The 27376-nt window shown below is 41.0% G+C and overlaps 1 protein-coding gene across 1 annotated transcript in view; it reads right to left on the bottom strand.

The window, feature by feature from the left end:
• The window catches only part of gpc4 (glypican 4), a 41639-nt gene extending 23536 nt beyond the window's left edge, over positions 1-18103 (bottom strand). The window contains exon 1 of the mRNA XM_055034319.1: positions 16961-18103. Within this exon, the coding sequence (XP_054890294.1) occupies positions 16961-17117 (157 nt within the window). The 5' untranslated portion in view covers positions 17118-18103. The remainder of the gene's footprint in view (positions 1-16960) is intronic.
• Positions 18104-27376: the final 9273 nt, after the last annotated feature.

Genomic DNA, 27376 nt, shown 5'->3' with positions numbered 1-27376 from the left:
AAATTTTTTGATTTTTTTCCCCACTGGCGCAGTCCTTGGGTTTCCGTAGTGCAAGGTGATGTCAGCCACCATCTTGTTGAACAAGTTGTGTGCTACGGTTTCTGTTTGATTGGGCTAGTTTGAATTCATTTCAACTCTACAACAAAATATGAGGGTCAGGCTACATTTCTGGGTATTTCATGAGAACAAAGTTGGAATTTTGTGAGAACTGCAACACACAAAACAATGAAAACAGACTTTAAAGGAGAAGATGAAAAACACTCTTTATTTAAGCCTTTTCTTCTCATTAAAACATTTTTCTTGTCATTTTAAGACATTTTTATGGTAAAATAGCAACTTATACCAGACAACCCCAATACGTTCTCCATTGAACTCCCAGAAGGAACGAATGAAATAAAAGCAACTTTAAAAAAATATTTTCTTCCACTGAAAATCCCAAACTTCTCGTGACTGTGCAACTTTCCTGCTGCAAGAGAGATACCAACGAAAGCAAGAAAGTGATTGTAGCACTCCAACAAATTCAGCAGAGCCCCTTCCCCACCTGTTGCTGTACACTGCCAGTAAGCTGCCTGAAAGAGTGCTACTACAATCATGATTCATCTGAATCACTGTCTCAGCCATCAAAATAAATCTGCATAAATATGAACTGAAGTGCAATAATCAGGTGGATCCGGAGTGGGGATGATCCTTGCTTTTATTTGAATTAAAACAACTTTAAATCACGTAAGTCCCAACCCATGACTAGATACCCACCTGGTTTATATGAACTAAAAAACAAACATCTAACATTTCAACACAGCAATATATTGAACTGAGTTTTCTGTCTTGCCGTAAAGCGGACCATGATTGGATGTCATAAGCGCCACAAATCTTTGGTAACTTGTTTCACTTTTTCCGAGTAAAAAGAAAGCTTGGGTTGCACAGGTAACAAGTATGAAATAAACGCCACAAAATACACACCACCTCTAGTTATCTTCCATAAAAAGTAATCTCCAACGTTTTCCTGCGTCTTTCTCACTTCCTTTTTTGGTGTCTGAACTTCATATCTGCACTGTTTGTCCTGCAGCTTTTTTAAACGGCAAGTTCGACTTTGACACTTTACTCAACCCGCGTACCCTTGATTCTGCACTGAAGAGCGAGAGACTTGGGCTGCTATTTTTTAAGATTCGCAAAGAACGGCGGTGATTTTACAGACAAAGCGGAAGAACAAGTCGCAGCGCAGCATGATTATCGCCAGAGACGACGGAAGCGGAGGGAGAGAAGGGGGGAAAAAAGAAAAACGGGGCACAAAAGACCTTCCTGGCTTGTTCCTCTACATCGGGCCTCCATCTTTCCACTGACTCATGGCACACTAATAAAAACAGACTTTAAAGGAGAAGATGAAAAACACTCTTTATTTAAGGCCAAGTGCTTTACCAAGGGACCCTGCACAAACACGGCTTTGCTGTCAGAGAAACGGCCTACTGTTGAGCTTACAAATAGGTCCTCTTTAAAATGTGCTTTGCGCACTGCATGGGACCAAATGGACGAGGACATCTGAGGGGGGTTGGAACTGCTGGAAGGCCCGTTGTACCACAAAGATGCAACCCCCACTCAAAACAAATGAATTTGTTGAAATTTGGAGTTTTACGTGAATTCTGACGGAAAACGAAAAAAGAAAATGCACAATGAGCTTTGGCTGCGTCTCATTTCAGACGGATAGAAACCTGAAAAAGGCAACATTTTCTCAGTCCCCAAAGGACGAAAACATCCAGTCAGTTATTTTTAATACCAGGGAATTGTTTACAGTAAATGCCTTTTAAAAGAAACCTATTTTCGAAAACATGCTCATCGTTCATTCAGACTGCGGGGGAGAAGTAGAGAGCAAAACATTCAGCAGATAACAGAAAGTTGCTCCTTTTTATTCTTTTGGGCTTTCCACATTTTCTTAATTTAAGATGCTGGACCTGCACACACTTAGGCCAGATCACTTAAATTTTGCTGAGCGACTGTCTCAAAAATAATTGTGATGAACAATAATATTGTTTGAAGACCTTTTTATACTGATTTAATGGAAATGACATAATAACGCATGCGATTTCCTGCCAAGAGAGAGCAAGGCTTGCAGGTGAAAACAGGAGGGTTCAGAGTAAAGCAAAGTGGTTTCATCTTATTAGGTGTTTGACCTGCATTTGTCAAGGAGCAAGATGAAAATGTTGGAGACTTTTGGGAAACTCAGTTGAGGGAACGACAAACACTTTCTAGGAAATCCACACAAAGCCTCTAATTCTAGTAATGATTAGCAGCCCTCCAGGGTGTTGCAATGTTTTTGTTACAACTTGAAATGACTGCAGTCAAATTCTTTTAAGCTTTATTTTTGCCATAATGTGGTCTGACAAAAAGTTGGAATTGTCGACAATTTCAAGTGATCTGAAAACAAAGTAAAAAGAGGCATGGTTGGTATTTAAATTATATTTTCAAGGACCTTCTTCAAACTGGAGTTTATATGAATAAAGTCATGTCTCGAGAAGTTGTCAAAGCACAAAACATGAATTCCAAATTAGTCATTCAAGTTAACATGAACGTTTACATAGAATCAGCAAATCCTACAGAATATCTCAATGTTTTTCGTAAAAAAAATAAATAAATGCTATGATTTCATTGCATAGTTTCAGCTTTCAGGAGACACAATAAATCAGGAAGTTAAGTTAGAAGATAGCTAATGGGATTGGTCAAAATTCAGTGGAGTTGCAATGATTTGGTCAGAATTGCAGGAAAAGTTGTGGTGACTGGTGAAAATTACAAGTCTGCTCAAGATTTGCAAATGACGACTGAATTTGCATTAAGAGTTGCAATACCCCAACTTCCTGTCGGAACTGGAAAACCTCGCTCAGCCCAGCTTACCAGAGTAATCACAGCTATAAAATGTTATGATGCATATAAACACCAATTTAAAATGTCGCCTTTCAATCACTTTGCTTTATTTTGAAATCCGACAATTTGCTTTTACACCCACTGCCATCATAAAATCACAACTGCCAATACAAATACTTAACCAACTGTAGGAAAGCAAGAAAAGGTAAGAAATCTGAATGGTCAAAAACATCTTAAATTGGTCAAATCTCTTTAAAATACCGAACAAATACAGAGTAGGTCTGTCATGATAGCAAATTATTGCAATAAGCAACAATTATTGTTATTTTGAGACCATTTTAGAGTAATATATTAATATTTTACTAATGATGGAAGTTTTCCAGCTGATCAATTTTAAATGATCACCAGATCCTGGAACTGAAAACACAGCAACCAAAAACAATAAGAACCATGAACCAGAACCATGAATATGATTATGACGTCTCTAAGCAAAATCTGGATTTCAAAAAAAAAAAAAAATTAGAATCAAAGCTACTGGAGTCATTTTAAATTTACTACGCGATTAATTGAAGAGCGTCTGACTGCGACAGGTAAAGTTTTGAAATGACCGTCTGAATCTGACCAGATGTTGAGGCAGGACAGCGGCCTGGCGAAGCCCCCCAGGCAGAATGAGGTCAGGTACAGGATCAGATTTCTGGAAGCTCAAAGCCACAAAAGAGCAACAAAGATTCTGATATACCTGTTGGGCTTTAGGAAACTGGACACCGGCGGGGGCAGTGGGAAGAGAACCACTCATCGCCGCCTGTCAAAGGACCTCGAAAGCCTAAACCGTACGCTACAATGGTTTAATGGGGCCTCAGTCATGGATGGCTCGGTCCGTTCCCGATGACATGCTCTCAATGTGTCAATAAATCAAAGCTACTTGCTGCCCAGAAGATTCCCATTATTCCAAAACCCTGTGCAGATTCCTGCATTCCCACACTACTTGTTTTATTGCATATAAAAAAAAGAAAGGAAAAAAAACTCATCTAATGATTTGCAGATTTGGAGCCATCATTGTAGAAAGTATTTGATCCTTTCATGTGTGGGTTTTTTTTCCTCTTTTTACAGCCCGGCTCTCCGGTCGGCACGAGGCCAGAAGGCTGTCTGCCGTTTGAAAATCAGAGTTCTGATGAGCTGCTTTTAACACATGGCATCAAACACACTCAGCTATGCGAAGCGGCTGAGGACGAGACTCGTTCTTTTCTCTTGGACAAAAAAAAAAAAAAGAGGGGGCTGAGGTTTCGATCTCCAACCCTGTAATTTATAAGAAAATGAGTCCAAGAACGAGCACCGCAGAGCGGGTCTGCGTAAATATTAGGAAACCTATTAGACTAACTGCGTTTTGGATATGCGAGCCGAGCGAGAGCCTCGTCATCAGTGGGCGTCTTGATGCAGGCCTTGGGAGTGATTAGCAGGAGTTACGGCTCCTCGAGCCTGCGCCCAGCAGCGAGGCTTCGGCCCAAACGCCCCCAGAGAGTCTCTGGCTTCGCTCCCCTCCGAACCGCGCAGGCCTCCGACGAGCCGCACAAACCCAAACGATGACCACGACTTTCAACGCCGACACGCAGCGGGCCGCGGCTGCTCCCCAGAAATTAAAAACCTCCATTAACCTCGGTAGGGTTACACCTACACGCCCACACACGCCACTGGGGAACGATGTGGTGACATGACTTCACACTCCACTCTGGCAGGCTGAGATCAGAGCCGGTGGCTGTTTGCCACACTCCTCACAGCTGGCTGAGTGACACCACGAGCGGGATGAGCATCACAAAAGAAACAAACCACTGCTCAAATATCAGAGGGGATGGAAGAAAAAAAAAAAAAAGAGACAACGGATTCGAAAGCATCACCAGAGTCGATTGTTTAAGAGGAGATCACGTAGCGCGACATAGCGCCTCGGAGGAGTTGTCCACAAGCAGCCGCATGGGTGAACTGATCCGAGGTTATTCTGGATGCAGATTTTTCTGACTGATATGGGTTTCAGTTTGTCCTTGAGGTCTGATCTGCTGATTTAAAAACAATGCACGTTCTTCCCCGCCAGCTACCGAAACCAACAAAGTGCAGCAGCTTGTTTTCCATTAAGAGTTTGTAGTTCTGAATCCCAGAGAAGTCGAAGGATGAGGCTATTCTCAGTTTTAGAAACAAAGTATGATCAGTGCTGCCACTCCCACACCCGTTGCTTCATATTGCCCAGCAACTGACTGATTTTGAACTTGTTGGCCAGATTTCAGGCGGGAAACCTCAAAAAAACCTCTCAAGACCAAACGTGAGTTCAGAGGAAACAAACATGGCCGACCGAGAAGAAGCGGCGGTCACAGTTTGTGGACTTTGTCTAACAGTGAAAAACAATAGAAAGAAATGTCTACAATGTCCACCGAACTTTCTGATTCAACAACTTTCCGATGAACTTTCACATTCACCAGGCTGCGTCTCGTTTGTCCGCGGGCGCCACCACACGCATTGCAATATTGGGTCGAGACGATGCAATACTGATCGACAATCAGGGATATTCGTCAGAGCGATCCTGGCGTCCTTCAGAACAGCCCACATAACACAAATAACTCAAGATTATCTTGATGGTCATTTCAATAATCTGACAGATTGTCGGAAAGGGAACATTTGAGAAAAACTTTGAACAAAGGTTATTCAAGTCTATGTATTTAAGCTGCAAATGTATATTTTAACTGCAAGAATATATTAGCTTTGGAAGCAGTGTGTCTTTCTGTTCAATCAAAGCAACTTGATAATGGGTTGGAAATTTTTAAAATGTTGTATTTGCATTCAGGAATCTCATTCTGACCCATGCCAATTGTAAGTCAAGTGTTTTTTAAGTTTCATAATGAAATAGTGGGGAAAAATATACACTTGGTACAAATCATAATTATAGGGAGTTTGGTGCCTCAGGCGATGTTTATCTTGGAAGAACATCCTCTACATATTCACATCAGCACATATTCTGAACCAGGAAAGCCAAAAGAAAGCCCAGCAAAAGCAGTGGCGATTACAGAGAGGTGTGTCAGAAGAAGCCAAGAAAAAAAGAACCTGAAAGAACAATAGAAAGGAGCAAAAAGAAAATAAAAAATCATCACCCAGGGATGAAGACAGGAAAAGAAGGGAAGAGAACAAAACCTCCCGCAGGAGCAGCAAGAGAGGGAACAGCAGGACAAGAACATGAACTGACATGTTAGTCAGGACAGATGGGGAGGAAGAGAAATGGCCAACTTTTAACAGCCTGCAAACAGGATGTGTTAACAGGGAACTTCATTGGTGGATGTGGCAGGGGGGAGGGGAGGCGATCACTCAGCTCAAAATATGGAAAACCACAAAGCCAGATCAGGATTTCTCGCAGTTTGCTGTGGCCACCAAAAGGATGGAGTCGAGTTTAACTGTGGTCACGAGTGCTAAAAATACTCTGACGTGGGTCCTTTCGGGGGCGGAAACCTTTATTAAATCAAGGTGAGGCAGCCATATGTTTGCAAAAATGCATGTATGTATCCAGTCAGATCCAAATACTCCTTGTGGACCAACTCTTCCCCTGGAAAAATCACTTTGACCCAGAGAAAGAAAAGCTTTCCTGTCAGTCAAATTCTCTCTCGGCTCTTCCAGCGCTCTCTTTGTTGCCCTGTGTTCCCAGCTCCGGGACTCCTGTGTGCAGGTCTTGGTGGTCCGGTGTGGAATGTGTTGAGAGGAGGGGAGGGAAGGCGAGCCTTAAAAAAAAAAAAGAGACGGGGTGAGGGGGTAGCTCAATTGTTCCCACACAGAGCATCCACCCCCTACTGATCTGTCGCTCACTTGTCCTTTTTCGTTGGGGGGACTGAAGGCACGGACCGAAGCAAAGGATGTGAAGTGATGGAATAACGGACACTCAGCCAACACACACACACACACACACAGCTATTGAGCTGATGCTACACTCAGAGCATACTAAATGAGCGTACCAGAGGAACTTAACATTCCCCTGTTGCTGAGGACTTTTCCTAAAGACGAAACAAGTTCTTGGATGTCAAAACTATTTCCACACAGCTAATTTCACCAACATTCCTGTAGCTTTGCCTCAGTCTTGTGTTGGGAAGGCTGGGATATGCTGGTTTGCTTTGGGACGGTGATAAAGCAGCTGTTGCCAGCCATGCAGCAGAGGACGCCGCAGCAGCCTGGAGATCTCAAGGTGGCCACGCACAACTCAGATAAGAACTGCCGCATGTTTCCACTCCGTTTCCCTTCTCTGACCCCATCTGGACACGCACAGGGCTTTTCCAGTGACAGATCTGTGAATGTGAACCATAGTTGCGTGTTTCTGCCGGAGGAATGAGATTTCCTAACGCCAAATCCAGTCGGTCACTGTGGTATGTCAGGTTCATCCGCACGAACCGTGACACTGCCAGTGGCCTCACCCCATGAGTAGGAGATCCGAGTTTGTCTGTGGGTTGCTGGCTGGATTCCCATTCTGTTCACCTCTGCTGCTGTGTCCTTGGGCAAGGCACTTCACCCACGTTGCCTGATGGTGGTCAGAGGGGCTGGAGATGTGGCTGTAACCCAAGGACTGAGTGTAGCATACAGGCCATTTGCCATTTCAAGGGAGCACAAACATAGTGGACAACAGGTGAAGGATTTTCTTCCATGTCAAGCAACGCATCCCGTCAACGACACGTTGCTTGGTTTCCAAAACCGATGGAAACAGGCGTCAGCACTCAACAAAACACCAACATTCAGAGGAAAATGAACCAAAATTTGTTCTAGAACAAGAGCCCACAACACACAAACACAACCAGCTACATTTACACTGCAGGTTTTAATAAAATCTGATTTTATTTGCGTGCTTGTTCATGCTGCTGAATGACGTGACTGTAATTGGACTTTTGTGTGAACGGTTCACTGTCCCAAGGCAGCGACCAGCATGTGCAGAAGAAGAGCGTTAGCACAGCAATGCACCGTTTATAGAAGCAATAATGGATGCTGCCATCTTTGGATCAGTTTTAAAGTTTATTCAGCACTAGATCGCAACCAGTATGAAAGTAGTGAAACAAAAGTACAACTAACAGAAACTGCATTTTGCACTGACACCAACTTCTGGAGAAAAGTCTGTTTGGATGTGTGAGATGAGCCAACAGTGGTGGGATTGTGATGTGATGCACTTCATTGAAACAGAAATGTTTGTCAGATTTTGGCTGGACGCGTTTCAGCGATCTTGGAGGGTTGAAAAGATTAACTTAGGGTCGGATGTGGTTGACATTTGAGGGTCACAACCCATGTGACCCAAAGGGTGAAGGTAGCCTGCGTGGCTCCCCGTCTTTGCAGGAACCCAACATAATGTAGCTTAAACTCAATTATAGATCATTAAACTCTAGATAGGTGGATGTCAACACCAGGAACGATCAAACTATCAATCACACCAATAATGAAGATCATGAAATCGGTAAAAATGTTTTTTCATTTAATTCCCAAAAGCAGCACAAGTGTGAACTGAAAGCAGATGTGATCCGTTTAAACAAACACAGACTCAATAACATAATCTGAAGCCGCCTCAGAAAATGTGCAGAAGAGCTGAACTGGTTCCTGGCACAGTGTTGCAAGGACTCAGCTCATCACTCAGGAATGTTATCAGAGCTTATTGCTCATGCTTTGGCTTTTGCTGCCGTTTTATTATCCAGTTCTGCAAACATTTTGTCTATAAACAAATCATTGATATTAATGTTTGTCCAGCTTATTCCACCGTGGAAAAGACTCTGTTTTGATAGTGAGAACTTCTTTATTACACATGAATAAAGACTGAACCATAGCACTGCTGTAAGAGCCTTAAAGACTTGATGCACACATAATTTAACATGCACAGAGTAATTTCCTGACTTCAGTGAGTCAGACTTGTAGGTGTGAAATTGCAATTCTGAAGTCCTAAATGTAAAACAACCTCTTACGAACTTAGCAAAGGTTAGACAGCTTTTACGTTTCAGTTATGATTTCTTGAAGGATGGAGCTTCAAACAGTAAAACTTAAGGTCATGCTGAAGCAAGAAGTTAACTTGCTGAACGATACATGCATCCCATAAGCTTTTAGGCATCGTTTTGGAAAACTTAGAATTGTGATTTTTATTTCTACAAACAAAGCATAAGTTTTGAGAATCAAGTGCAAATAATTATGCCTTGGTTTAATATGGTTTTTGTGACTGTCCTAATCCAAGGTGATTCGATTACCAAAATAATGCTCAAGTGTTTTTCTGTGTTTTTATAAATTGAATAAAGGTTTCATAACCCTTTTTTTTAACAATCTCTGTTTAATGTGAATTTAATTCAATCAGCAGCATCATTGACAGTATCCAAAGTGATGCAATGTGGAGCCTAGTTGGACAGCAGCCTTCATCGCTTACAGTACCTTTATTGTAAAAGGTCAATTCAAGTACCGCCCTTCTTTCTTTGAAATAATGACGTTAATCATAGACATAAGGTAATAAACTTGTAACATTCAAGTTTCAAATCCAGCACTTATTGTCGCATCTTGAATTTCCTTCACTAGAAACTATTTACAAAACGTATTTGAATATGAAAATGTTGCCAATAGTAGCAATTACAACTGAAAACATAAAGTCACTTATACAAATTATTTCAGTACAAATGAGGACCTTTTAGAAATACAACAGAGAAATTTTTTTGATTTGAACCAGAGCCAAACGACCTTTGCTTCAGTAATAAACACTTGAAGTAAGGCTGTTTGATACTAGAAAATTGAACTGAAATGATTTCACTTCCAACACTGACCTTTGGCATCTTTAGAGCCATCAAAGCGTGTTGGGTGTAGACTTTTACTACAGTCAGACTTCATATAACAGGATAGATATCTTATTAGGATCCATTGTGGTTATTCGAGGTGATTGTAAATGAGAAAAACAAATATTGTGTTTCAAATCGTCCTTTGAAATTTGTACATTGATATTACAGTGATGGGTCGTGCAGCCCTTCCTTGGATCTCTGTGTGTTGCTAAAAACTGTAGATTCGCTAGAAAACTTTTCACTCTGCGAATTCCTCTAAGCAGAGGCTATCGGCACTTAACTCCAAAACAAAAGCCACTTGTTGGAGAAAATAAAAATCAGCCAATTTATATTTATGTGCACAATCACAACCTTGTTAATGTTTCTATCTGTTTAATTCTTTTCTGGTTGTGGAAACGCTGGTTCCCATCTCCAGCAGGTCAACGGACGAGTGGGTTGAGTGAACACCGGACAAGCCCCCAATCAAAAGTTTGTGCATGTGTAATTTTAAGTACCCCTGCTCCAACACACTTGAATCAAATGAATAGTTCGTGAGCAGGCCTTTGCAGGTGTGTTGGAGCAGGAAAGTGAATGAACTACTTTTTTAGAGTGGTTCATTCACTATATTTAATGACTCAAATATAGGGAAAGAACTGTCACTAACTTGCTAATTGCTTATATTACAGTGTGTGATGTGTGTTGTTGGTGTGGGGTCCTAAAATGTCCCAGACTCCACACTTTGATAGCGTAGCATTGTAGACACACGAGCGACCCAAGATGCTGGTTGTGGAGACGTTTGTAGGGCCAGAAGAGGAGCAGAGTTACGCCCGAGCCAGTTTCAAGATTTGACCTCAACAGAGGAAGTTGAACACTTGGCTAATCTGTTAATTATTACAGGAGTGGGAAACCTAAGCACCTGTTTTGAGCAGAGCTGCTCATCTTGATCTTTGGTCTAAAAAAAAAAAATGCCTGCAGACCTTACACCCTTGCCCCCACCGCCCTTATCTAATCTGCTGAATGTCCCAGCAATGGCCAGCCTGTTATTTCTCCAAATGGTTCCACTTCTGAGAACACCGTTAGCTTAGTGGGAAAGATTCCTCACAATGTGGAACTGAAGACGACAACCTCTCCCTCTGGCCCAAAGGCCGACGAGCTGTGGTCACGAACACTTCAAGTTTAGGTACAATGCAGAGGTATGATCAAGAGATTTTATTTCATAAAGGAAGAAAAGAAACAGTGCATTGAGGAATCCAGCTCAGCAGTGAGTACACTCACAAGTTCCCTCAAGAATTTCAAAAGTTGTGGTTTCAAAACTGATATCATCATACTGTTCCTGTGGTTTATAAACCTTCAAATGAGATGGATGAGAAAGAGTCAGAATAATAGGTAGGGGTACAACGAGATCTTGTGATTTAATTTAAACTCCATGATGTTGCTCGTCAAAGCGAAGTCTTTCCAGGAAGAAACTGTCCAGTAGCTGGGACCATGTGGCTTCAAACTATTGTTAAGACTTTGGAGTTAAAGATTAGTAATTTTAACTTGACACGTTGCTGTATGCATATTTGAGACTCTTACTTTGAAGCACAAAGGCAAACAGTTGCCCCACTATTTTAAAAAAATCAGCTAATAAAGTAGCAATGGGGCATTTTTTGAAATTTAATATTAGTGCGTTAATGTTGTTTAGCTATTAGTGACTGGAACCAGTTCTAACAAGACTTTCCATGTTGATGTGATTGTACAGATTTTTCTCTCTACAAAGAGGAAATATGGATGTAAAAAGATATTGTATGAAACCGAGTGAGAGGCAAAGGAAACGTCTGAAGGTTTTCATTTCTCTAAAAGGCACAGCCTCAACCTAAATATTTCATATTTAATAGCCAGTTAAACTGTCTGCATACACTGCCTATAGTCCTATAAAGTAGAGAGAGCTAAATATAAATCTATGTGACTTAAATAAATTGTAGCCAACAAAGGGCGCATTCACGCCAGGCCTACTTAGTATTTTATCAAAATCCAGTTTGCTTGTCTAGATGGTTCGGTTCATTTGTGAAAGCGTGAATGGGAAATCAAACCCTGATCAGGACCAGAAAATCAAACTGTGGAGCACAAACCGAGGTCTGGGTTTGGTTGAAGTGAGCTCTGGTGCCGTTCAAATGCCAAGCGAACTGGAGAGCGCTCCAAAAGCAGGAAGCTAACCACAGCGCAAAGTATCATGGCTAAATACAACCAAAACAAACGTGTGAATCTCGCATTAGCGAGAGGAATGGCTTAAACTTTTACCAAACATAAAACAGCAATCCTACAAAGGCTAAAATTTCACACCACTCCGATTTTGTTTACATTTTGTGTGAAAGAAAGTTGCGCTCTGCGTCGTCTTTAGATATTTTCATGTCGTTTGTCTCAGTCGTTGTTGGTCCAGCGCCGCCACAGGTGAAGAGGTTTTTCAAAGGTTTTAGTTCGTTTGATATAGAAAACAAAGTACAGGAACACTGCCTGAAAACTTTCACCAAAGTACAAGTGAAAAAGAACAAATGGCACTGATGATAAAACTAACTGTAACAATCAAACTCATTGCAGATGAAGAGATAATCATTGCTGTTGGCCCAAGTTTACAATGTGATGCCATGACAACGCTGCGTAATATTAAGGTTTTCACACGGTGATGGTCTTACATCCAGCTTACTTCTAATCCACAAGCAAATAAATTAATTCTCAGGATCTTCGCCAGTGAAAGCCTTTTGTAGTTTAAAGAATCAAATACAACAGTTGCACACATTATTAGTTGAAAGTCAGGCAGCAAAAACCACCATTTACATTTTCCGTGATTATTTATTCACTGTGTTGGGAAAATTTACTTCCCAATTTATGCAAAATATTCCACCACAAGCCACAAATGAATCATCCTCAGACAGACAAAAAAGAAAACTTGGAAGCCAAGTCTTGAACCAGTTCCATGGGAAGCGGTTCAGCTGATACCATGGGATAACGGAGGAATTTACCAAGCAAGCCTGCTGTTCCTCCATATCACTTCATTCTGTCTAAACTCCAGCAGTCTGGGTTTCCACTGCAGCTTCACCGCCTAAAAAACATTTTGCCGACTCGTATCTGGTTTCAGATAAACCGGTGGGTAATTTTGACGGCAACACACATTAATTCTTATCTGTTGGCTGCCAACAACAACTCGAGATGTTTGTGGTTCAAAATGCGATCTCTGAATGTCGGTCTCTACCGAGAACTCATGTTCCACACGCTGGATTTATGGTGGTTGCACCAAAGCGAGGGTAAGTCCAAACCTACTTGCATTAAAACCAAGACGGGCGAGTGAATCCTTTCTCCATGTGTTGTTCTCACGCAAGTTTATGGAGCCGAACGGAAAGGAAAATTAATTCAGGATGAGCATTTCGACAACTTCACCGAGTTAAAATTATTACTTAATTATGAAGTTCAACCAGACATTTTGAGGGTGTATGTGGAGACTCAACAGTCTTTCCCTCCCCCAATGAATCGTTTACTAGTGTCCATCAATTAAAAACAGCCAAGCCTGGATGAATAGCGTCTCGCATTATTCAAGCATTCATAACCCTTCAACACATTTTGTTTTGTCAGAACCGCAACCTTCAGCGAGTTTTATTGGGATTCAGCAAGAAAGACCACAAGAAGTTGTGAAGAGAAAGAAAAATAATCCGTGGTTTTCCACACTTCTTGTGAACACAGCTCTGAAGTTGACATTTTTTGAGGTACGTCTCTTGCAGATTCGTACACTGTGAAAAGAAAAGACAAAAATAGAAGAAACCTTCTTCTTCTTCTTCTCTCGGCCCACAAAATGTGAAGCCAAAGCTCAGTCAGACTGGTGAGAAAAGCATCCATCCCTCTCATGCTGCAGCCACCACCATGTTTCACTGTAAGGATGGCGACCATACAGTGACAAAGTTTTATCGCGGTATTTTGTGGTAGTATTGTGATGATAAGAATGAATCACATCATTTTCTGGTAACTTTAGGTCACCAGTCACATTAAGAGGTGAAATTTGTATCACTGAACAGCACAAAGTAGCTGCATTTAATAATATTGATGCTCTCATGTAAAAGTGGAGAAAATAGTAAAACTCCCGGCAATACGGACAGTTTCAGGCTGTTTAAACACAGTCATTTGGAATTTATCATGACAATGTTAGAAACGATTTCTTTTTTTGATAAATGTATCACAACAAATGATAAACGATATGCTGAAAGTCTACTCCTTGTTTAGCATTAAAAAAAATGCTATGACTTATTGTCATCTCGATAAATTTCAATTATTGGTGTTACAAAAGACTGAACGAAATGTTATTTTTACTAGATTCTTCACTGTGCACGAAAGCATCAATAAATATCAGTGAATTCAAAAACACAGTCAAACGCAGTCGGCATGTGCTGCTTAGCGATATCAATGACACCCGGAGTGGAAATATTTTTTTAAGTGTTTAAGCAGCTGTGAATGTTGTGCCAGGAAGTCCAAGCCACAAATGAAGTAATAAATAGCAGTTTTATCCACTTTTTCTTTTTAATCGTCACCTCAATAGCACCACAAAATATTGCTATAAAATACTAAATCCATACCGTTAACACCTTATTCATCATGATGCACGGTATTTGTTTCCCACCACAGACCCGAAATAGTTAATCAGAGGACCTTCTTCCACATTGTTTTCTTCTTGAACATAGCATTGTTTGGCCAATTCACAAAAGTTTGATTTTTGGAGTGCAAAAGGTAACACATATTCCTCCATGAGACGGGAGTGGTTGTAATAATTTAAAAAACAGAAGGGTTGTGTCCCAATTGGATCTTGGTTGTGTCCCCCCCCGATAAAAAGGCAAGAATTTGATTATATCAGACTATATCTAAAATCGCAGACAGCAGCCCACCCCAGGATTCCACTCCAGCGTTTCTATCCAGCAGCGCTGGTATCCCACATGCAGACCCACTGGTTAATAATAAATGATAAACGACCCAGTCAGTTGTTCTTCAACTACTGTTGTTGATTGTAACTTTATCAAGCGTTTTCCAACTTTCCACGCTACAAATAAGTAATAAAAGTATGCATCGTTTGCATCGATGTTGTATTAGGTCAACATCGGTATCGGCCAATACTCAAAGTCGCCATATCGGTATCGTATTGCCATGGGAACCTCTGATGTAAAGGGAATTAATACTTTTACAACGCAGTGTACATCTGAAAAGCTCATTTTGTCTCCGTGCCATCACACACCTGATTCTTCTACAAGTGGTGTTTGGCATTTGCAGATATGATTTCTGTGAGAAACAACCAGAAAAAACCCCAGCAAGGTACAAAAAGGACCTAGGAATTCGCCATAAGATAACAAAATGCTCTGTTTTAATCTTAAAATCACAACAACAACAACAACAAAAAGCATCGAGTACGACAGAGAGAGAAATTAAACCCAAGTTTTGACACCGCGCACATCAAAACTTGATAAGAGACGCAAGCCGCCACAACAAAAATGTCAGCGGCCATGCTTGTAACAAAAAAAGAAAAACCCTGGAGCCACTTCACAGCTGCCAACAACACACTAATCATTTAACTACTGTTAAAATTAAAAGGTGATGCAGAAAGGTGGGGGAGGGTTTAAGTATGTAGGGCACACAGGAATTTCAATCCTCCTCCCCTGCTAACCCCCGCTTCCCCTCAAAGCCTTCACTGTAACAGCCCCCCTACCCAAGTTTCCATTACTTGGCTGCATCCCATGATTGGCTTCATTGATTTGCCCTCCTGCCCCCGTCTAACTCCCAACACATCAGGCCCCCTTCGCCGGTGCCCTTGATCCCATCATGCACCCTCGTCTGGGCCACGTTCGGCTCAAACAGAGCCAGCGTCGACCGCAAAAAGCGAGGACTAGCAGAGGAGACAAATCCACAAGCCTTGTTCGCGAGGAATGTTTACTAAATCACCGCAGGCTGCCTGCACTTCACAGCTGCAGGAGCCTCTACCAAGGAAGCCTGGAAATAAACACAGGCCTGGCCTCGTTCAGCAGGGAGTCGGGCTTTTGTGTCGATTATACCCCCTTATATTGTTATGAATTAGCTGCAAGTATTTCCTACATGGAAAACAATGTTTAGCTATGGGAGAGGCAAGATGTCACCACTGCAACACTGACAGTACAGCAGGAGATCTTAGAAATATATTCAGTCCATTTTATGTCTGACCGGTTCTGGAACTGAAAATCTGATCCACTTTCTACCAGAGATTTTATGTCAACATGCAACAAAAAAATGAATGCATTGTAGAAAACTTTGACATTTTTTGTGGGATACTCAAGTACAAAACATTCACCTAGTTGGGTTTTTACTTCATATATTTTATTTAGAGATCCATTTGTGACTTTCAGGTTAACGTGGATCTGTTAAAATCCATAAAGCTGGGACGAGATTACCCAAGACCGAACACGGATAACTTTCATTTGTGATTCTGAATTCTATTAAGTAGAAATTTCAATCCTCTGCTTGACCTATGAGCTAGCTCCAGCTAAAAACCAGGTATCCAACATAAACGCCACATGTACAACTCATTAACTCATAGAAATAGCATTGAAATCACAAATGACCAGTTTAACTTTCGAAGGGTGTTTTTTGTTTTTTTCCTGTTTGTTCAAACAAATCTAAATTGTGAAGTATGTGATGATGGTCTTCATCTAAATACACATAAATGTAGACTGTGAAAAAACAAAGAACCTTGGAAACTCAACCTTTATCTCACCCTTAATAAACTTTTAATTTATTTTCAAAGGATAGATGTCAAATTTCATACTTTTCGAAATTCTGCACCAAACAGTTCTCAAATGTTTGACTGTTTCCAAGTAAAATGGAGCTACTAAGTTCAACAAGTTTCAAAAATGCCAATTAAAAAAAAAAAAGATGAGTTGTGCCTTCCGTGACGTCACCAGAGGCGCATGCTTCTTGAGGTTTGTTTCTGGGGGAAAATCAATTTGTTTTTCAATGTAAATGAAAATGTATTAACTCCATAATTACACACACGCCAAAACACTGCCGTAAAAGCGACTGAGGTGATTTTGATTCATTCCGCACAAGCTTGGCCTGCAGCTTTAATGTAACAGCAGCTGGAGTTTTCAACTTAAAAGTGTTTTTTGTTATTTTTTTAAAGACATATTTAACATGTTTTCGTGAGCCGAGAGCAGGAAACGGAACGTCACAGCCAAGTCAAAAAGCGTAAAAACGGGAGAAACGAGGGTGAATCTGGACGATGGAGGGTTTTTCTCCCCTCCCCGCCTAAAGGCGGCTGAAAAGCGGCGCCGCGGAGCGAAACTCACCGTTCACCACCTTGTTGGGGGCATCGTTCATGTTGAAGCCTTTGGACGTGAACGCCTCCCGAACTTCGTTGCAGTTCTTCAACTTTGGCTCCGCGGTCGCCGAGACGGACAACACGGCCAGCGTGGAGGCGACGCACAGCACCCACAGCGTCTTCATTTTAAGGTTCAGTGGGGGGAAGGAACGAAAAGATGCTTTTCAAAAAGTACAAGAGCCGCAAACGGTGACGCTCAGAGCGGGCGGGCGGCCTCCCAGGTGTGTGGCGTGTTTTGGTGGTTCAGGTGAAGCTGGTCTCGGTTTGCTCGTGGAGATTTCTTCAGCTCGACAGAAACTTCATTCACAGCAGCAGCTCCGAGGCCAGCTCGGCGGCGACACATTGGGAGCCAGGAGAGAAAGGAGAAAAGAGGAAAAACGCCAAAAGAAAAAAAAAATGGAGAAAAGTCTAAACCCTGTTAAAAACGTCGCGCGCGTCTCAAAGCAACAGGTATTTGTTGACCATCGAGTCCCGAGTCGACAGGAAAACACAAAAAACAACTTATGTGCGAAAACGGCGAGCTGAAAAAAAAAACTGAAAAACTTTCTCTCCAACTTGAGGCAACAATCACAGTCTCACACAAACTGCTTCACGGCTTGGACGCTCGGATAAACCACGGGAGGACAGCGGACCGCAGGAAGTTGCCGGAGGGTTTCTTCTTCTTCTTCTTTTTCTTTTCTTGCTTTCTTTCCCAAATTTAAAGACGCCGTGGTTTCTGCGGCACAGGACGCTGGGCTGTTTGCGACTCGTACTGGGATCCAGATGCGAGTAGAAAAAAAAAAAAAAGCCCCGGTGGACGGGCCAGGAGTGAGAGCGAGTTCCGGGGGACAAAGAGCCGGAGAGCGGGAACACCAGGGCCGGAGTGCGGAGCAGGGACCGGACCGGCCCGGCCGGCACTGGCGCTGAAAACCAGGACTGGAGCGGAGGGTGGCGCCACGGACTCGGCTCACTGTTGGACACAATGACAAAATGAAAAGAGAAGAAACGAAAAAAAAAAAAAAACTCAATATCTACAACTGGAAAGCACTGTATCATATAAATATCTCAGACCATAAAAACTGGTTAAAAATATATAAATAAATTTGCATTACAAACTGAGGAGTCGCATGAGTATCGGCGCTTCTTTTATTTCTTGGCATTACCAAAACAAACGTACCAGAACAGACCAATGGAGCAGAAATGGAAGAGGAATTATTCACAGTTTCAGTTTTTTGTTTTTCATAAAGTCTAAAATGTGACGTGCATTTGTCTCTTGGCATAATAAAAAATAAATCAATTAAGCACACAATAAATGAAGACAAACTGAATAATTTCCATTTGCATCATTTATTGTTTTTCTTTTTTCTCTTTCCACCAAAAACTGGACAACAAAAGTCTTCAGTCCAGAGCTTTGGTCTCAACTTGCTGTTTTTTTTTTCTTAAGGGCAATTTTGTTCACACAGACTTCATTGTTCAGTTTATTTGTCATTTTGTTTACTTATGTTGCATATTTAAAATGTCCTCCACTTCCAGCGTTAAAATTTAAAGTTCATTTTTATTTAACAATGTCTTCTTGCAGTATTATACCATTATCATTGCATTACTTTAAATTGGTCTCAAAACAACAATATTATCATTTATCGCGATAACTTCTGGGACAATTTATTATCCATCAAAATTTGATATTGTGACAGGCTGAATTTTATCCTCCCCTCTTTACTCTTACATCATGCCGAGGGGATGCTTTTCTTTAGCAGAGACAGAGAAGCTAGAGAGAGTTTATATGATAAAGGAGGACGCTAAATATTAGAATCTGTAATATACAGCCAGAGACACAGTAGAATAGCTTAGGGCAAAGCAGAGTCATGTTTTAGAATGGCCTCATCAAAGTCAAGACTTAAATCCAACCAAGAGTCTGGGTCAAGACTTCAAAATTGTTGTTCATGGTCACATGCTCCCAAAAATCTGACTATTTCCCAAAGAACAAACAAACAGTTTCATCTCGAGACAATGAAAGCTAGCAGAGAAAACTTAATAGCAGACAAACAAGCTTTGTACAGTACGGCTCTTACTTAGAAGTAATCAATACGCAACACTGATATCTTCTGATTTTCAGTTGTGAAGTGACGAAGAGCTCCGCATCACGTCCCTACCACCAACAATCCGAATGAAACACACTGAGGTTTGCCATTGTAATGTGGCAAAACTGTCAAAACGTCCAGGGCTGCATTAGCAAGGCACTAATGCCCCAGACATGGCTCAAACCCTGACATGTTTCTGTGACCGTGGGGTGAAAAAAAATACAGGCCTGTTTCTAACACAGAGAGGCTTGTGTGCTGCTGGCAGTGAGGGAGTTGTGTTTCTGCCGTGCAGCCACCCATCATGTAACCTGTCGCCGTTTTCAAAAAACGTAGATGTGCCTGACGCTGCTTTCTGACTGTGACCTTTGCCCCACTTTTAGCACTGATTTAAAAAAAAAAATTATAGTTCCAAGTGCTATTTATAAAACGTGAAGAATGATATGAACATACTATTCAAAGATTTATGAATAATAACATCTTTTTGATGAGAATACCAAAGTATCATCTGCATAAAGTATAAAAATAGGGAAAAATTATAAATTAGTGCTAAAAGTAGACCTTTGCCCTACTTTTAGCAGCATTTTTTTCACATAATGCTAAGTTTTATTTAGCATTCATTCTTCACATACCAGAAAAGAATGAATCACTGATATATATATATATATATATATATATATATATATATATATATATATATATATATATATATATATATATATATATAACGTGAAGAATGTATGTTTTTTCTGTTGTATATATATATATATATATATATATATATATATATATATATATATATATATATGTCTTTTTTTATTTTTAGGAGAAACTGAGAACACCAAGGTGTCGTCTGCAAAACGTCTAACTTTGAAAAATGCTAAATCGGTGCTAAAAGTAGACCTTTGCCCTAATTTTAGCACAGATTTTTTTTTTTAATTCCAGACAGCCCTAAGTTTTATTCATAAAATATGAAGAATGAATCACTGGCACATAAAGGAACCACAACCTACTATTCAAAGCTTTATGAATGGTTGCATCTTTTTTTGATGAAACACTGAGAACACCAAGGTGTCATCTGCATAATGTCTAATAGTAGGGGGGCAGTAAAATTCATCAAAGGTACAAAAATTATTGGGCACAAAGTTGATGTTTGTATTCTGTTATAGTGGGGGTGGAGGAGAGAAAGAGAAATCATAAGGCTTTTCACCCCCTGTGTTTTGAACATGCCTGGACTTGTGGGGTGCTTCTGTGTGTGGTGCACATGTCCCTTTGGTTTGGTTTGGAATAAGCTGCACTTGGCAGAATGACATTCCTCCCTTTGTGTCTGCATTCCTGAGGCAGCTCCATTCATTCTGTGTGACTGCCGCCGCTGCCGCCGCCGCTGCTGCTGTTGAGTTTGCCGAAGGAGCAGGAGGAGGATGCCGGAGCTGTGCGCATGGGAGAGCGTGGGCCTGGCCATCCTCTCAACAGGCCCACAAAGGCTAAGAAAATGGTTTAGTGCCATGGTAATTAGACATGAATGAGCTCTGAATGACACGACATGTCTCAGGCTTTTCTTTTCTTTTTTTCTCTTCTTTTCTGCGGCTGAGGAATTTCCAACATCCAACTTGGTTAAAAAAATAAAAAAGAAAGCAAAAAAAATCGGACTGGACTGGAGAACTCTTAAGCTCCTGAATGCCAAAGTTATTTTGATTTCTATGCACTGGTTGATGACCCTTCCAACTCTTGAGGGCACTGAGGGGTCTAAATAACCGTGTGTGACTGTGTAATTATTCAGAAAAACACATCTGGAAGTGGTAGTAGTGAACAGCAACACACCACAGTTGACCTTTCACGAGAACTGCTTTCTTTCAAGACCCTTTAAAAAAAACTTTGCAGGACTTTTAGTTTTTTGCCACAGCAATCTGTCACAGATCCTTGGATGAATCCAAAGATCTCAGCTCACTGACTATTTTACTGTCAAAGCTGCAGTATGTAATTTTATTTTTCATGTTTTTTTATGTATTTGTTGAAACTGTCACTATGTTGTGACAATATGGTATCAGGCAGATAATCTGTCAAACAAAGTCAAGCTCCTCTGCCTTCTCCCAGTGCTATTTAAAAACAACCAATCAGAGCCAGGGGGAGGGTCTTAGTGCTGTCAATCACTCTCTTGTACGCTGTGAAATAAAATGAACTGGAACAAAGAGTACTTTTTGGAAGCATGCCCTTTGTTAGAACTCCTGAAATAAGACAAAGCTATCATATTTGGACTAGAAACTAGTCAAAAAACAAAACAACAAAAACCCACTCGGTACAGTTTTGTGTTTTTCTCTTATGTCGACTGATGTTTAAATAATTTTTCTTGTTCACTTGAGTTATATCCTAACTTTGGGAACTGGACAGAAATTTGAGATTTCTGTACATTTCTGTACAGCGGGGGTAAAAAAAAAGAAAGAAAAGAAAATCTAATTCCAACTGATTACGTCATTGATCAGGAGACTCTCACTAAGCTACATGAGCTCATGAGTTGTACAGTTGTGAGTCGCAGACAAAACTTCCCTCCGATATCCTGCCGACTAGCACAGAAGTGACCTTTCGCTCATCGGCCCGAGCATTAGCCTAAGAAAGCACGCCGACCCCGCATTTCAATGGCCATTTCTCAAGCCTCGCATTAGCATTCAGAGAGCAAAACCCCCATCCTGGGCCGGCTGCTGCTCTCCCTGCTCATCTCCTCACTATCAGCCTCTCTTAACATCTCAAAAGCTGCAATCCAGCTCAGGGGTGAAGAGCACAGCTGGACGAGGACGATGTTATTTATTATTATTTCTTTTAATCTTGATCTGCTGGGAAGAAGGTGTGTGGGTGTGAATCACCACACCAGAGGGTTTTGGTGCTCAGACTGTTGGCAGAGACAGACGTGGGGAGCTGACCTTGTTAGGAGAGCAGACAGGCTTTGAACGCAAACAATTAGGACTAATGAAGCTCGTTTCATTGTTTGAGGCGTGAATGAGCGTCTGCTACCTGGCAAAGGTGAAAATGATCAGGCCCGTTTAATTGGCGGGCTAATTGGCTAATTGCAGAGCCCCCGCGTGATCCAGCAGAGGAGAGGGAAGGAAGAGCAATGAAGCGGGAAGGAACGAACCACAACTCGCACATGGAGCAATGCAGCCGCAGCACGGTTCGTCCTCTTCGTCACGCTCTTCAAATTGTCAAACCTGTTGCACTTCACTGTGTTTTATTGCACTGGGAAGTTTGTTTGTTTTTATTTTTCCTTCCCTCAAAACGTTATTTAGGGATTTTAATCTATTTTTTTATCTGTGCGGTCAGTGACTTCTTTAAACTTGCTGAACAACAAGCATCTTCGCGACGCCGTGCTTGAGAAAAAAAAAAAACGCTCCCACTGTCTCAAGAGTGGCACTGGGGCAGCAATATGGCCGATCAAAGAGTCCTGCAGAAGAGAGCAAATAAAAGGCAGACGCAGTAAATCAAAGCGATTGATTTGGAGATAGAGCTTTTATTCCGGCAGCCTCAAAAGTTTATTTGTTGCATTTTTACTTTTTTTCTCGTGCTCTAATGATAAGTCGGGCATGACTCAGGGTGATAAGGCTAAATTGCTTTTCTTGTGTTCCCTAATTAGTTCAATCTGAACATAATTTATTGTTTTTGTGTTGTTTTCTTCTTCTTTTTTTCCACTACCTAATCAGAAGTCGGTGGTTTCTCTGGCAGTGACGTAATCCTCAGTTGGAACCATGTTTGCGGTGAGCAGAGCAGCTCGTTCACCGCGACGGAATGGGCCCGTCTCATAGCCAGACTGGTTCTGTCACACTGCTGTTCTTGGGCAAACCTGCTGCACTCACACTGACATTTACAGAAATGTGAGCTGCTCAAAGGGGCGGCATGGTGAAAAACTGACTTTATTGAGCTTCACATCATGTTATTCCCTCATCCAAAACATACCTGGAGTGTTGATTTGATTCATCTATGCATGTCTGAGAAATCCTTTAATCTCCGCGTCACATTTTGTACAACCATGCAGTTGTACAAAATGCCTGGATGGACTTAGCTCCGCCTTCGAGGACAAAGCTTCTCCTCTGAGCTTCAGTTTCCGAGCTTCAGCTCCACTGAGCTCCTTCAGACTAGCCAGCAGCAATTAGCAAACACCTGGTTTAACTGCTGAGCTCATAATATAGGAGACGGCTGGTGACGACTTCCTGAAGGCGGAGTTTCAGAAAGAGCAGGAGCTTCTTAAAGAGGCAGGTGTTTCAAGGTGTTAAATTACTAAGTCAAATTTTTTTTAGTTACATTGAATATAAACAGATTTTAACAATACCTGGACGTAACATAGTGACGTGATTGTGTTATGCGCCTGGAAAATACATAATGCTGCCCCTTTAAGCAAGTCAAAGAGAAATTGCACTGTCTGGAAACATTTTGTAGCTCATACCAAAGTGTTCAGACACCTTCAACTTTTCACACTCCCCATTCCAACCTGGAACTTCACTGCATTTTATTGAGATTGACGGGAACAAAACGAAGTATTGGATGATTGTGAAGTGGGAAGGGAGAGCCATGCATGCTTTTCAAAACTGTCCAAAAATTGGAAGTCTGGATTGGATTTGTATTCCGCCCCCTTTAATGTGCTACCCAAAAATAGAAATAAACAAATCGTTTGCGTCCAGAAGAACACTACATATATATATATATATATATATATATATATATATATTTTAACAATACCTGCAATCCAGCTCAGGGGTGAAGAGCACAGCTGGACGAGGACGGTGTTATTTATTATTATTTCTTTTAATCTTGATCTGCTGGGAAGAAGGTGTGTGGGTGTGAATCACCACACCAGAGGGTTTTGGTGCTCAGACTGTTGGCAGAGACAGACGTGGGGAGCTGACCTTGTTAGGGAGCAGACAGGCTTTGAACGCAAACAATTAGGACTAATGAAGCTCGTTTCATTGTTTGAGGCGAATGAGCGTCTGCTACCTGGCAAAGGTGAAAATGATATATATATATATATATATATATATATAATATATATATATATATATATATATATTATATATATATATAAAATTTTCAATTGTGATATTTCTTTACATTTGAAATGCAATTAAAATCACGTGAATAAGTTTGTTCACATGCCAAATCACTATAAATCACAGCACTCCATCATCCTCCTCCTATTTCCTGTCGCTTTCTTCATCTTTCCCTCCTTTAGTAACATCCAGCTGTTGATCACATGTGACGCGGAAAAAGTATTTCCATTTCACGTTTGCGTGTTTTGCATATCCACCTCATCCTAGCACTAATACGATGATCAAAAACTTTTTTGTTGTTGTTTTTTTTACAGTACATTACAATTTATTTTCGTAACTCCAACTTGCGCAAGCTACTGGCAGACATATGACAAACGATTTGCTGCTAGCAGATACTGGTCCTATGAAAGTGTTTATTCATGTGCCACACTTTTCAGATTTGTGCTCGTAAAACAATTTGAAAACCATGTACCGCTCTCACTGAAAATCAATAGGAAATATTGATTTCACAACAAGACAAAATGGGAACAATTCAAAGGAACGCTCTTTGTGAAGTAAAGCGTCACGCCCTCACACATTTCCCGGTATCCGGTGGCGCAAAAAAGAACAACAAAGTATCAATTAGCGGCGCAGAATGAGCATTAATAATGCGACATCACAAGAGCTACATTTTGCTGATCTTGATTGGAAAAGAGGGCGACAGTTTTCAGAAAAACGGTTTGAAGGCGGAGCTAAGTCCATCCAGGCATTTTGTACAGCTGGATGGTTGCCATGTTCTGGTGAACAAACCATCAGCTGTTGTCTGAACAGCGAACCACCTCCTGCTTGCTGAAAGCCGCTTAATGTCCACGGGGAAGCATCACGTCTGCGGTACCACAGCAACTGACACCGAAACACTTAGGACGTGCGAGATGACGCTGAGTGGCTCTCTGACATTAATAGCCGCGTTGCTGCGGTGGGAACACATCGACATGACCTCACATGTTCTGGAGAAAAGTCAACAAGCTCTCAAGAGTACCAAGCAGCATATATATATATATATATATATATATATATATATATATATATATATATATATATATATATATATATATATATATATATATATATTGGGACTGGGGCTGAAGCGGGCGGCGCCTGTGCTGCGGAGGGGGACTGTGGAATGACACATCCCGGCTCGGTGTGGTCGTTAACAGACCACACCTGACCCCACCCTAATGTAATGACGGGTTGGGCTGGCTGTGAAGACTAACAGGCTTTAAAATGTGAATGTTCAGAGGTGTTTCCTCGAAAAAACCTAAAACCCGCACACACTGCTCCATGGACCGCTAAAGGAGAGAGAGAAGAGAGGGAGAAAGCGTTGGCTAACGTTAAACAAGCTGAAAGCAGTTTTTTTTGGTTTTTAGCCTGTTTAAGCTAAATATTTGTAAATGTATGACTTTTACAAAAATCAAAGTTGTTTTTCCTCTACAACTGTCCAAAACTCTTTCTCCTCCATCTGCTCCCTGAGCTGCGACTGCCATCTGAAGAAAAGCAACCGGACGAAAACAACCAATCAGAGGCAGGAGGAGGGTCTTAGTGCCGTCAATCATCCTACTGTGTACACTGCTAAATGTGGAGATAGAGCTTTCCCTTTTAGGAAAACTGTTTATCCGCCATTGTCAGTGGCAATGCTATTTAGCGTTAGCATTCATGACGGGCTACGCTGAGACCTAGACCCTCCTGGCTCTGATTGGTTGTTTCTGGCTTTAGCAGTGTATGGGAGAAGGAGGAGGAGGTTGATTTTATTTCACAGATTATCTATTTCATCACAACTTAATGATATGAAAAAAATATTACTAGTTAGATTTCTTTAGTGAGAGACATACTACTTACTTAAGGTGGACTGCAGGACTTCCTGTGATGGATTGCTGAAATGTCCGGGTCCACATTTTCACTCCGACTTCCGGAAGAGTCAGAAAATAAATGATGGCCGGACGGACGGCCACACGTCTGATATTACGGCGTCATATTTTCTGAAGGCTCACCGCAATCGGATAAAAAAACCTAAACATTTAAATTATGTATCATTAATGGAAGTGCAGGATTCACAGGGAGTCTTTTGATAAACCGGGTCAAAGAGCGGCGTTTTCTCTCCTCGGTGAAACCACTGAAGGAACTTCTACTGCTATAAAATAATAATAATAATAATAATAATAATAATGATTTAATGTAGGAAGAACTCCATGATTTGTGATTTTTATTTTTTTTCTTTTCTGTCCGTTCTGCGAATGATGGACTGATTTTTGCGCGGCTCCCCTGACCAAACATAAATTCAACACGAGGACAAAACCATGACCTATAAACTCAAATCCACTCACAAAAAAAAAATAGTTAGAAAAGCGATTGTCTTTTCTGAGCTTGCTGGGTTTCTCCTGTTGTCATGGTACCAGGAGCCCATCCATTCATTGACATGGACTCTAAAGTTCACGTTGGGGCAACAAACCCGCTTTCAAATGCTGCATAAAAGCTACACTAAACACAGCAGGTGTTTTGAAATGAAGGCCGACTTAGATCCTGTTTTGCTGATGAGAACCAATTAAATTTAAAAAAATTTTTTTTTGGTCAATTTTCTTCAAAATGAAATGCAAACTGGACGTCATTTAGCAAGTTCTGGATCTGTGATCTGGTCCTCATAACAAAACAATAACCAAAAATTTGGAGTTTAATTTAAACACCTTAAAAATATGTAACATTTTTGGCAATTTTAGTTATGAAAAATGATACTTTTTTTGGCCGTCAGCATATTTTAGTTGAGTTTTGGCCTAAGTGACGTCTGGACAAGCCAGACGCAGACAAAACATTGTTTCACCCCTGAAATGAACCAAAGTGTTTAAAACTAGGACAGGATTGAATTTGAATTGCTGCATTTGATTGAATTGGACTAATTTCTGCGTATAAAGTGGATGAGTTTGTCTTAGAAAGTGCATTGAAATGATGTTTGCTGTGAATGTGAGTTTTCCCATGTATGAATGGTGCAAATTTATACATATAAATATATATAAAGTTTTCTTTTTTCCCCTGCAAACCCATGTGATTTATTGCAGATTGTAACATTTCATTTACTTTTTATTTTGAACAGACAGTAATTTGAACTTAAAAATGACTAAAAAGAAACCCAAACAGTGAAATCATCTTGGTTTATTCTTACTTTCCAGCAAGCAAGTCAGAAAATGGTGTGGAAATGCTGCTTCGCTTGCAAGCGGGAAACCTGCAAGCGTGGAAGGATGCCGCGCCTTGATTTATAATCACTTTGTC

This window comes from Poeciliopsis prolifica, unplaced genomic scaffold, assembly GCF_027474105.1.
Source record: "Poeciliopsis prolifica strain line A6 unplaced genomic scaffold, Auburn_PproV2 SCAFFOLD009, whole genome shotgun sequence".
In the NCBI taxonomy this organism is placed as follows: domain Eukaryota; kingdom Metazoa; phylum Chordata; class Actinopteri; order Cyprinodontiformes; family Poeciliidae; genus Poeciliopsis; species Poeciliopsis prolifica.
Note: the sequence above shows the minus strand (reverse complement) of the source record. Positions and strands in the feature narration are given on the sequence as shown.